The following is a 13,122-nucleotide window of genomic DNA, read 5'->3' as shown; positions in this document are numbered from 1 at the left end:
GACCACCACGGGCGAAGCCATGGGCGCGGCGAGCACCAGGAGCGGCGTATCCGTCGACGCCGTGGCCGCATCCAGCGACGCGGTGACCACCACGGGCGAAGCCGTGGGCGCGGCGAGCACCAGGAGCGGCGTATCCGTCGACGCCGTGGCCGCGTCCAGCGGCGCGGTGACCACCACGGGCGATGCGGCGGACGGCCTGCATCCTGCGATGGAAGCGCCGGAGTCCGGCAACACCATGACCGCGACGACGGTAGCGACGGCCATCCGCGCGAATCAGGCGGAGAAAGAAAGAAACAAGGCCAGGCATCTCACCGGCAAGTTTCGATCTCTTCTTCTCTCTGTGTTCTTCCGCTCGTGGGTTGAGTTCTACATGCTGATAACATGTTTGAAGAAAGTAAGATTCTTGATTCAATGATGACAGGGATCTGCCATTTTATACAATGGGAGGAGACGCGATCATCCAAGGGATGTGTCGGTTCCAGGAGAGAAAAGAGAGAGAACCGTCGTTGCGGGAGGAACCGCTTGACGGTTGGTCAAGGAAAGATTTTCCCCTAATTACATAATTAGTTTTAACACTATCTAGCCACGCTCTAGGAGCTAGAGTGGTACTGCTAGTGGGTGGTGGCTAGCAAGTCGGCAGTGCGGCGACTCACAAGGAAGCCTGGACGGCACGCACCCTACCCTCCCCCGCCCGCAGCTATAATTGCTTCCCCCTGCGGTTGCTTCGGTTCAGTTGAGCGCTCGCGACGACGAGACAGACAAAAACAAAAAAAACATGGGCTCCTTCCTGTCGTCGCTCTTCACCCCACCCCCGCTCCCCGGCGACGACCCGGACTCCGCCGTCGTCGCCGTCCACTCCAAGCCCGCCTGGGACCAGCACTGGGAGGCGCACCGGAACGCATCCAAGCTGGTCCGTCGCCTTCCTCTCGACTCTCGAGTAGTAGTAGTAAATAGTAATCCCCGCGCTCCTCCGGATCTGACGGACCCTGCTGATCTCTGCCATGCGCTTGCTCCCACAGATGGTGATCGACTTCTCCGCCTCCTGGTGCGGGCCCTGCCGCTTCATCGAGCCCGCCTTCAAGGAGATGGCCTCCCGCTTCGCCGACGCCCTCTTCGTCAAGATCGACGTCGACGAGCTCGCGGTACCTCCTGCTCCTGCTTGCCTCCTTGCTTGGATCCCGCACCCCTCTACCCACTTGCCAGCACTTGAATTATTAATCTGGCTTGGGCCTTCGTGGAGTTGGCAAGGGGAAAGCCTCTGGTCTTGGAGACATAGGTAGCCCACGCCTTTGGTTCCATGAATTATATCCGAATTTCGCCCAATCGTCCGACGAAAAATGAACATATAAGTAAATAAATGCCCTGTTCCACCGTATATTTTGGGGCGAAGAAATCGTTGCTACTGCCTAACTCCGTCAGAGTTGGATGCATCGTGTGTTAAGCCAGATTATCTGATTATATTGAACCAGTGAGCTGCTTGGGCATACAAATCAGATGGGTCGAAACGAAATCGAGTGAGGTACAACAACTAGTTTGGGAATATGGGATCTCACTTGATACGGATTAAGACTGCTCCCAGTAGGAGTAGGATACTAGGATCAATCAAACAGAAAATACTTTGTAAATACAGGCTTGCTTGATTTAAAGCACACATTCCGCATCTTTTTCTGCTCTAGTGAAGCTGTCACGGGATGTTTGTGGCTAATTTGAGATGACTGTAGAGCATATCACACACTCATTATCGACTGGTACCAAATTTAGACATGAAAAACATACTTCTAAAACAGGGCCACCTAAGCACCAGGGGACACCCTCACGTCTCGCCTGCCTATGCAGCCACATGGCCTGATGGTGACAACCAGGTTGCACCCTGCCGCTCCTAGCCATTACCATAACACTTTGAATTCACCCTCAAATTAATGAATGCTCCAGTACCCACATCTGTAACCGACAAAACCTGTGCCTGATAGTGATTCCCACTCTGTTGGGATGAAATATGGAAGGGAATTACCGCCTACTCCCTCCGTTTCTATATATAACCCTTTTTAGATATTTCAATACGGGTGTATATAGACATAATTTAGAGTGTAGTTTCACCCATTTTGCTCCGTATGTAGTCCATATTGAAATCTCTAAGAAGACTTATATTCAGGAACAGAGGGATTATATTTTTATAGCATGGCCCTCAGCTTGTGTGGATATTGATAGTACAAAACCACTTTCTATGTTTGCAACTTTACATGAAAAAGTTTAGTTGTAAAATTTACGAAAACAAAGTGTTCTTTAGGCTATAAAAAGAGCGAGGGATGAAAATCGGTGCATATGGGAAAAGCGACCTTCAATTTTTTTCTTCTATCAAGCCTCTTGTGGCAGGTTATGCATTCAGAGCAGAATGCTTCCTGTTCTTCTGAAGCAGAAGTGTGTCATTATCCTTAATGTCGATGCATTGGGGTTTTGCAGGAGGTTGCAAAGACATTCCGCGTAGAGGCGATGCCGACCTTTGTGCTGGTGAAGGGCGGGCAGGAGGTGAGTCGCGTGGTCGGGGCTAAGAAGGATGAGCTTGACAGGAAGATCAAGACGTTCATCTCATCGTCCTGATCCTGGCTTAATTAGCCTGCACTCCAATTGTAGTGCCAGGTTCCGTTTTCTCGATCCCAGTGGCAAGAGGCTCCTATGGTTTCCCCATGTGGTAGTACCAATCCTCCTTCTAAAATGCTGCAAAATCCGACGTAAAGTGGTAATAAAGGTTCTGAAACTTGGATCGTGTAAATGTGTAACTCTGGCCTGTCTGATCGTCATCTGTCACCTTGGGCAATCAAGTTACTGTGATATAAAGTGTGTTACTGGTATTCATGTTTTTATTCTGGACATACTGTAGTTTGTTACTGAAAAAACGACACTGTATGTTCCCTTTGCATCAAGTGAATGTACAAGATATTGTTGATTTTGGTTTGGCTGATGTTACCCGGCTACTGTTTGGTAGTTGTTGACTTTTCCCTAAGTAAGACAACATTAATTGGTAGCTGTTGACTTTTCCCTCGGCAAGACAACAATAATGCAAAGAACAGACTAGACAGACCATTTAAGCACAAGCATAATGCTTCTCAGGGCATCTCCAACATCCACCCGCAAATTGGCTCCTCCGTGGATCGGGGTATGGGGAAGCCTGCCATCCTGCATATGTACTGCCAGTAAAGGTAATTTGAAATTCAAATAAAGTTTGATCCATAGCGGTAATAAAGGTTCTGAAACTTGGATCGTGTAAATGTGTAACTCTGGCCCGTCTGATCGTTATCTGTCAGCTTTGGCAATCAAGTTTACAGAGATATATGGGCTGTTTGGTCGCCGGCCGCACCTTGCCACGCCAAAGGCTCCCTAGGCCGCCGTTTGGTTGCCTCCTAAGGTTGCAGTGTCTTTTGCAGTTGATTTCTCGTCACACTCTGTGACGCTCGTTTTCAACGCCAAACTCCATGGCGCGCCGGGAGTGCGGCTAAACAAATGTGACGTCACTAGTCTCCAACCAAACAGCCCCATAAAGTTCTTACTCCCTCCGTAAAAAGTGATCTAAAGGTTCTTTACGGAGGGAGTGCTTGTCTGTGTGTTTGAATCCTGGTTCTTTTTATTGTTGCTATAAAAAACCGAACTCCCCTTTGGTATGATGTGACCGGCCGGGATGCAGTTGATTCTGGTTTGAAATTTGAATGATGCAGCCCATGATATCCGGCTACCGTTTGATATACATGGATTCGTAAAGCTACTAGATCGGGGGTGTCAGTCCCTACGCTTTGATCAAGTTAAGTCAGCAGTAATCTATGTTATATCTTATCATATCATTTCTTTCACAAGGATAGCTCTTAATATAGTTTAGCTCTTGTGGAAGAAATGATATGATATTTCACCCAAAGCATAAAGACCCAATTCATAACATATAATCAAGGGGAAACGTTCGGCTGATTTTTGACAACACGTCCGATTTTTTGTTGAGTGACGCGTGATAAAGGCGTAGAGCTCAGAAAGCACGTTGTGCATCTTTGCATGTGGCTGCTCCCCACAGGCTATCGTGATTTTCTTGAACGCCATCATGTGTCTTGCTGCACTTTAGCTGCATGCTACTGCGGTGGGCACGAGCCAGTCACACAGCGACGGTGCTACCAGGTCGCGTCACTGCTATGCCCCGCTGGTGGCCGGCGATGCTGGGACGATGTGGGCTGTAAGTCACTGCCTCTGCTGTATGCATCAGTAGACTGCTGCAACGAAGGGTCGCTCGTCCCTCAAAGCATCGTCGGCCGTTGGCGTTGCAACGGAGCGTCGCTGGTCAGCGGGCCACCGGAACATCAGCGGCGCTGCAACGGAGCGTCGCCCGTCCGTCAAAGCATTGTCGGGCGTCGGCGTTGCAACGGAGCTTCGTCGGACCACCGAAGCATCGCTGGCACTGCAACAGAGTGTCAGCGGGCCACCGGAGCATCGTCGGCACCGCAACGGGGCATCATTGAGCCGTCGAAGCACCACCGACGCTGCAACGGAGTATCACCGGGCTATTGAAGGATCGTCGACACTGCAACGGAGCATCGTCGGGCAGCCGAAGCATCATCGACGCTGCAATGGAACATCACCGGACAGCCGAAGCATCGTCGATGCTGCAACGTAGCATCTTCGGGCCACCGGAGCATCACCGGAGCTACAATGGAGTGTCGCCGGGCCACTGGAGCATCGTCGGCGCTGCAACGGAGCATCGTCGGGCAGCAAAAGTATCGTCGACACTGCAACGGAGCATCACTTCGTACTCGGGCATGGCGACGAGTAGCCCCGGCGAGTCGTCGGGGTCGCCGTCCTCGCGGAGGACGAACTGTTCCGGCGGCACTTCGTACTCCGCCGTGACAGCCGGGGCCAACATCGAGGCCGCCGGCGGTGGGTGGGGGATCGCCGCCCGACGGCGACGCGGGATGCCGCCTGCCGTTGACGGCTGCTGACGTCATAGTAGCTCTTTCCATCCCAAAAGTCGTGCCGGCCGCGGATGTTGTAGCGGCCGCCGGGATGGATCCGGAGTTGCTCCGACGTCGCGGGGTTGTCCAGCGTCGGGTAGCCGTCCTTGCAAATCCTTCACGGTTTTGCGAGGCGGCACCCCGGCGGGACGAGGAGGCCGTAGCCGTAGAGCTCCTCCGTCAGCGGCTTGTCGAGGCTCTGGGGCCAGTTGCTCTCCGACGCGCCGCCGCCGCCGGCGTGAGCCATCGTCGGGACGACGGAGAACGGGGGAGGGAGGAAGAGAACGTCGGGAGCAACGGCGGGACGACGGAGAGCAGGGGGGAGAAGGAGAGCAGGGGAGCGACGGGTGTGCCGATGAGCCGCGGGACGACGGGTATATATAGGGCAGCGACGGGAGGGGAGGCGACGGGTAGCTGGCCGGCGTAACTCCCCCGGAGTGAATGCGCGTCGCCTCGGGAGCCGTCGAACCAGCGGGCCAGCGGCGACGACATCAGAAACCGACGCGACCGGGCTCTGACGACGCGGTCGCCATTAATGGCGTCGCCTCGGGAGCCGGCGAACCAACGGGCTAACGGCGGCATCGGGAACCGGCGTGACGAACTGGCGACGGGCGCTGACGCGGCGATTAATGGCGTCTTCGAAAACCGACGCGACGAGATGGCGACGGGGCGCTGACGCGGTGGTTAATGGCGGCGGCTTCGGGAACCGACGCGAACTGGCGACGCAACGCGGGATTAATGGCGGCGGCTTCGGGAACTGACGGGAACTAGCGATGCAGCACGGGATTAATGGCGCGGCCTCGGAAACCGACGGATTGACCATGGTCAGACCGACGTGAAGACGTCACGTCGCAACGGGTGGACGCGGGTACGACGCGTATTCTGGGGCTCCTGTACGTCGCCAGTTCGTCAGCTGGCGCCCGTCGGGCTGACGTGCGTACGTCGGGACGGGGAAAAGACCATCCTGCCCTTTGTTACGAAGGGGTATCGTTTAATCTCAGCCGTCCTTGTGTTTGGGGGTTGTATCGAAGAAGAAGTGTCACAACAAACTAGTAGCAACAGAAGGCTGCGTGATGAAAAAAGAACTAAACATGTATAGACAATGGCATTCCCATAAAGAGCAAAAGATTCATAGGATGCTTGGATACGTTTTAGTCCCATGACTAAAAGTAGTGGGACTAAAACTTGCTAGCCTCATCCATGCTTGGATCCAAATACTAAAGAGATTAAAATCAAGTTAATGAGCATTTATTATCCTCCAAATCCTTCAATCCTGAACTCGCATGTGTTAAAGGAGAGGAGTTAAATGAGGAGAGAGAGGACTAATGCACATTTTAGTAGGGGTACCCCTTACTAAAAGATTTTAGCCTCAAGACTAGTTTTAGCCTCTCTTTAGTCAAGGGTACTTGAAACTTTAGCCTCTTAAAAAGATTATTTTTAATCCCTTGAATCCAAGCACCCTCTCAATAAAGAGAAACAGAGGATTGTGGACTCACAAGGACAACTTGATGGTTGCAGGACCACTGGTATAGTGTAGTGCACCTACACAACTGGAGCGGCTAAAAACTCAAAACACTTAAGCAGCCTAAGACAACATTCATGGTAACAATATATTAAGTGCTTCAATTAGTTAATACTTTCGCCATCCCATATTAGTTGGCCGGGGGCTCGGTTCCTCCTTTTCCAAAAAAAATCCCATATTAGTTGTCGATTAAACGGATGTACCTAGCACTGGGATACGTCTATAGATGCGTCCATTTCAGTGACAACTAATATGGGACGAAGGGAGTACTTCATTATACCATAACAAAGCAACACTAGAGGTCCGTGGAGCAACCTCTGGAGGCAGCAAATTAATCTTGATACAGGAGTAAAGCAATAGAGACCAACATAGGGCAAACAACGCTGATCGGTAGAGCGCTACGGGTCTAGGGCATTTGCTGATCAGAGGGGGAAGGGACACTACAAAAGAGACCGATACAGAGAGCAGGCAGTGTACACTAGCTACTAAATGAAGTGCAACCAGGCGGAATATGTATTGCTTCACAGGTAAGAGTAAATAGCAAAAAACAAAACATGCATATCCAAGAGAGAGCTAAGCAAAGGCAATAATGCTACGTACCTCTGTTCTAAAATAACTGTCTCAACTTTGTACTAGAGCTAAACAAAGGCAATATCGCTACGTAATTAATGATGTTCTCCCTCCGTTCCAAAATATAAGACCTTTTAGGGATTTCACTAGAAGACTACATACGGAACAAAATGAGTGAATCTATACTCTAAAATATGTCTATGTACATCCGTATGTAATTTATAGTACAATCTTTAAAATGTCTTATATTTAGGAACGGAGGGAGTATGTGAGAAGGTACATACCAAGAGAGCTTACCTGATGGCCTTTCAAGGTATTTAGAGAAGACGGTTGGAAGTAGGGGCGTGTTAGGAAACTTGCTTTTGTGATCTTTGACATCCAAGGACCGTTGATTGACATATACTCCCTCCGTTCCTAAATACTCCCTCCGTTCTAAAATATAAGACATTTTAGGTATTTTATTAGAAGACTATATACGGAGCAAAATGAGTGAATTTATAAATATGTCTATGTACATCCGTATGTAGTTTATAGTACAATCTTTAAAAGTCTTATATTTAGGAACGGAGGGAGTATAAGTCTTTAAAGAAATTTCATTAATGGACTACATATGGATGTATATAGACATATTTTAGAGCATAGATTCATCTTTTTTGCTCCGTATGTAGACTTCTAGTGAAATATCTTAAAAGACTTATATTTAAGAACGGAGGGAGTATACAGGGAGTACACGACAGCAGAGATGGATGCCTCACCATCAAAGTCCTCCTTCCTTAACAGGCAGCGCAGAACATCTGGGTCAAGAGCGCTGATGATTGGGTACTCGGGAAGACGCCGAGGATTGACAAAAAGACCATCCAGGTCGATCGCACTCGAACCTGGAGTTACCACCCATCATGTTCAAAGTCGAAATGGTGATCTTTCGGAGAGGCTGTTGCCCTCCCCTCCCCAATGGCAGCCATTGTGCAGTTCATTGTCAATGTGGACGAAGCGCATCTTGCCTTGGCTGATGGACAAGCTTCGGAATCTCTGCGCGAAGCACCTTTCGGCCCGTACCTCGGCATCTCATACACTTGTTCTCCAGGAAAAGGCACGAAGTGGGGACAAGTCAGACGACATATTGGAGAAGTCAGACAGGAGGACACCACTGAAGTAGTCAACCCAGCACATCGAAAGCGAGCACATGGTCGGTTGACCAATGGCAATGGGAGGGAAACTGGCCATTGCTCTGACCCTGCGGCTGCGGGGCATCCTTCATGAAGGGTCTCCATATTCCTGACTCGGAGTTGGCATGCATGGAATAATTGCCAGCGTCCTCCTTTTCCCCGTAGAGGATGAGGTCGATCGGCAACGATGTACTGTACTACGTAGCACTTGGATGCCTGTGGTGAATTTACTCATGAGGAACGGCCTCCTCCTGTCCTCGGTGTAGGTGTAGAGAGGGAGCTGCTCAACCGAGGGGGAAGGGGAAGGAGCGGTGGCCGTGTAGACGAAGAGATCTGGCGGGGCGCCGAGTCTTGCTCGGGATGGAGACATGGAAGAGGACGATCGAGGTCCTTGTCGACTGCCCGGACGTAGGCATATATAGGCAGGAGCCATGGTGGCTGAGCCTCGTCGCTTGCATATATAGGCAGGAACCATGGTGGCTGAGCCTCGTCGCTTGGGCCAGGCCAGTGGAGATCGAAGTAGCTAGGAGGCCCCCACTTATGGTTGTGGATGAGTCGTGGCCGCTGTCCATGTTGACTTGAGCAGTTGTGAAAGGATGCATGCGTGCATGTCCCCGCACCTACATGTCCCTACGAATTTCAGACAATCAGACCAGCCGCCTAACATAAGAGAGAGAGAAAAAACGGTGGGCGAACACAACCTGAGATTGAGGTCAGGACGAAGAAAGCCTTGAGTTTTTTTTTTTTTTTAAAGGGCGTCCTTTATTAACTTATAATGAAGCATCAAAGAAAGAGAAAACACCACATGGTCACGCAAGAGGAACCGACTGACAGGTGCAGGCAGCAACAATTCTAGACCATACAGCTATGAGAGCTTCCCAATTCAAGAGAGCTTAGAAATATTTGGGATGCTCATCAGTACATCATGATTAGATGATCCAGAAACATGCATTGTCTACTCTAATAGATATAGGTATTCATCAGTACATCATCTTCATCACATAAATGCGGATTTTGCCCTATTGACTTCGTTCTGCCTGCAATGCACCATTAAGGATTTAATACAAACATCATCTTCGATACGGGCGACACCAAAGTGATCAACACCATGTCACCAGATTCCATTTCTTTACGCTGCACACTTAGTCTTACGCTTCTTTGGAACAAACCTTACAGACGTGAGATTATGCTTCCTTGAAAGACGAGTTGCAACCTTGTCATTGTCCAATGCCACCCCTTTGAAAATAGAAATAAAAACAACTCAGATATATACACCATCTGAACATCTTGCGAGCGGTATGGGAAGATGAGATGATTGCAACTTAATAAATGATGTACACAATAATTGTTCAAAAAGAAGGAATAGACAAAGAGAAATGATATTGCAATGGAGTATATTGATAAAGAAACGTAATGGCATCATATCCTTGATTTGGTTTCAGATCGTAATGACTCCATAACTCTTTTCCATTGGCTCTCAGCTAACTTGTCATCAAAGTGTTATCTGAGAACACCACATTAGCCATGATGTGACGTTTGTGGCATGAATGAGCAGGTATCACCTTTGTCAATCAGCTGGAAGGACTACAATGGACACGCGGGGGATTGGTGGCGACCGTGCTGCAGACAAGGCCAGCACAGGGGTGCTATATTCAGGTGGCAAAAGGCTGAAGGCAGCAAGAAAGCAGCAAACTCAAGATACATGGAGTCCCCACAAACAGTCCACGTACAAAGGACGTCGGATTAGGGATGACGAGATGTAGAAGTCAGTCGGAAGGCTTGTAGCCAGAATCAAGCCAAAGACAGTAACATGAGAAGGCCAGCAAGGCTAACGCTACAGGAGTTTTACCTAATGACATTCCCATGCAGGGAGAACGGCTTTTCCTTGGCCGAGTATCCAGTTACACACGGGTATAAAAGGTACATAATATCAGAATCAAAAGGATTCCAACAGGAACAGCCAAAGATGTGGCCTGGTTGATCCAATGTAACCAAAACAAAACTCATTCTAAAACTTTTAACAACAGAAAAAAATATGTGTTAAAATCATCGTATATCATCTTCTAAAGGTACAAGATACATTTGATCCTACAGAGAACATAGAGGACAGTATAGTCTTATCCTTCACCAGAGCAATTAAAATAGTGTGGTTCCTAGAATTCGCTTCAAAACAGCAAACAAGAGTAGCAGCAACAAAAGGCTGCATGATGAATCAAGCACTACACGTGTACAGATAATGGACAGTCCCATATAAAGAGCAAAAGATCCAGCATGCATGGAAAGACAGGAGGATTCTAGGCTCTCAAAGACAACTTGATGACAGAAGGACCAGAGCTATTATATTGATATATATACAGTGTAGTGCACCTACACATAACACAACTGGAGCGTCTAAAATTGAAACGCTTCAACAGCCCAACAGAAGGTTCATGGTAACAATATCCTAAATGCTTCAATTAATTAACATGTTACTATTTTTTGTTGAGGGGTAATTAATGAGCATATTACTATTAACACAGGCACACTAGAGGTCGGTGATGAAGGCGGGACATTGAAAAATCTGAGACAAGAATAGCATCCGGCACAAAGCCCTGATAAGTAGAGTGTACGGGGTCTATATAGAAGTCAGATAGTTGCTGAGAATCGTACGCCCAACCAGGCAGCACGTGAGTTGAATCATACTTCTTCCTCTGTACTGAAATACTTGTAGTTGGGGGAACTTGTACTAGTTTCCCCCAGCTACAAGTACTTGGGTAAAGAGGTAGTAGATTCATAGGTAAGATAACAAATAAGCAAAAAAGACCAGTGTTACACTACCATATCCAACAGAAAGCTGAGCAAAGGCGACCATGTTATGTAATACTGTATGCAAGTACTGTAGGTAAAAGACATAATTTGGGTACTTATACAAGTGAGCTTCTTGTAGCTAGTTACCTGTTGGGCTTTCAAGGTCAAGGTGTTTGGAGAAGACAGTTGGAAGTAGGGGCATATTGAGGAAATCGTTTTTGTCATCCACGCACTCAGAACAGCCCGCATCCTGGCACTCAGCACAGTAGGACTGTAGATTGATATATTGAGTACATGACTTGAGTTTCGCATGCTTCATGTCAAGCATGATCATCCACCCCTTGCCATGAAATTCCTTCTCCCTTAACAGGCAGCATAGAACATCCGGGTCATCCACACTGACGATTGGGAACTCGGGAAGACGCTGTTGTATGAGCAGAGCTTTGTAACGGCGTTGCGCCCAAAGAGCATCCAGGTTGATCATGGCATGTGGCTCCCAGTTGAACTTGTCGGAGTTCAAAGTCCAAACGGTGATTTTTTGGGGACCCTGATGCTGCTGCCCTTGGCTTGTTATGGGAGGAAGCTGATGCCATGGCGAGTCCTCGTCGTGGATTCTCTCATGGAAGTCATTGTCAATGTGGACAAAGCGCATCTTGCCTTGGCTAATGGACACACTTCGGAACCTCCCCGGGAAGCGCCTTTGGAGCCGTAGCTCGTCAGGGTATTCTTGTTCTCCAGGGAAAGGTACGTAGTGGAGGGGACCCAGCACAGGAAACGGTGGTCGAAAGCGAGCACGTCGTCAGTTGACCAGAGATTGGGGAGCTGGCCACTGCTCTGCTTCTGCTTCTGCTTGGGTGCGTGCCAACGTATCAGGCCAGGCATAATGGGGAAGATTGTCCACTCTTCAGTCGGGGAGGAGGAGTCCAAGAAGCAGAGTGCACGATCCAGGACACTGAGGTCGGCAACGATGTAGCGCTTCTCCGAGACCCGCAAGATGCCTGTGGCAAATCTATCCAGCAGGAACCACTGCATGCCTTTTCCTCCTCAGTGTACCGAGGGAGCTGCTGCACCGAGGGGGAAGGACCGGCGGCCGTGTAGACCAACAGATCTGGCGGGGCGCCCATGTAGGGAATCCGGCTACTGTCGTAGATGTCGAAGAGGACGAGGTCCTTGTCGGTTGCCCGGACCAAGGGATAGGTGGGGGGCTCGGTGTCGGAGCATTCTGGCAACGGCCAGTGGAGGTTGAGGTAGGAGATCCCTTTTGGAGGAGCCGCGAGGGTGAAGGACACGTAGCAGGAGCGGCCGTGGTCAAGGCGGAGTTGAGCGGCGGTCTTGTTCTTGCTGACAACCAGACGAGCAGCGTCTTGGTCCTTGTGGCAGCGGGTGCGGCCGATGCGATCCAGCATCGCCCAATCGGGGAAGACGGCGGTCCCCTCCACCGCCCAATCGGTGAAGAAGACGTCGGTCTCCTCCTCCTCCTCTATCCCCCAATCGGAGAGGACGGCCATCTCCTCCTCATCTGAGCTTGTGTGCATGGCTCCCTAACCCAAACCCTAGGTTTTCTGCTTTACTTGTGCAACCGATGGACGGGAAAGAGAGGAGAATAGCGACGGACTAGCACTAGCAGAGCCAGCTCATTGGCCGCCCTTCCCTCGAAAACAATAAACTCACCGTTATGTATATATGCCTTTGATTTTACATCGTGGTCTGTATAATTTTTGTTATTTTTCCTTCTTACTCCCATATACTACTATAGAAAAATTGCTGGTGCGTTGGAACGAAAAAAAGAAAAAAAATACCACACGCCTCTGACCAGAAAACCACGACAACCATTATGGAATGGTGCATATCTGGATCATCATAAATATTCTTGCTAAACCTCGTGTTAGTCATTTGAATAATTACAAAAATATATGCTACATGACCTTCTATATACTGTTGAAAACCTAAATAATGAATCTTATATGTGGTTAAATTTATTAGCTAATATATGCCCATGCGTGTACAACATAAAAGGTAAACTTGATTCTATGTGATTAATTTATTAGCTAATATATGGATGCACGACCTCAATAAAAATATATGGTTAATTTAT

General features: G+C 49.0%; 1 protein-coding gene across 1 annotated transcript; it reads left to right on the top strand.

Moving 5' to 3' along the window:
- Window positions 1-668: 668 nt before the first annotated feature.
- Window positions 669-2,944, top strand: LOC123452784 (thioredoxin H2-2-like). Its single transcript, XM_045129497.1, has 3 exons — window positions 669-910; window positions 1,020-1,142; window positions 2,461-2,944. Exons 1-3 carry the CDS (start codon window positions 776-778, stop codon window positions 2,596-2,598), a joined length of 396 nt encoding a protein of 131 aa, XP_044985432.1. The 5' UTR covers window positions 669-775; the 3' UTR covers window positions 2,599-2,944.
- Window positions 2,945-13,122: the final 10,178 nt, after the last annotated feature.

This window comes from Hordeum vulgare, chromosome 5H (genome assembly GCF_904849725.1).
Source record: "Hordeum vulgare subsp. vulgare chromosome 5H, MorexV3_pseudomolecules_assembly, whole genome shotgun sequence".
Taxonomy (NCBI): Eukaryota; Viridiplantae; Streptophyta; class Magnoliopsida; order Poales; family Poaceae; genus Hordeum; species Hordeum vulgare.
This window is presented reverse-complemented; position numbering and strand designations above follow the sequence as displayed.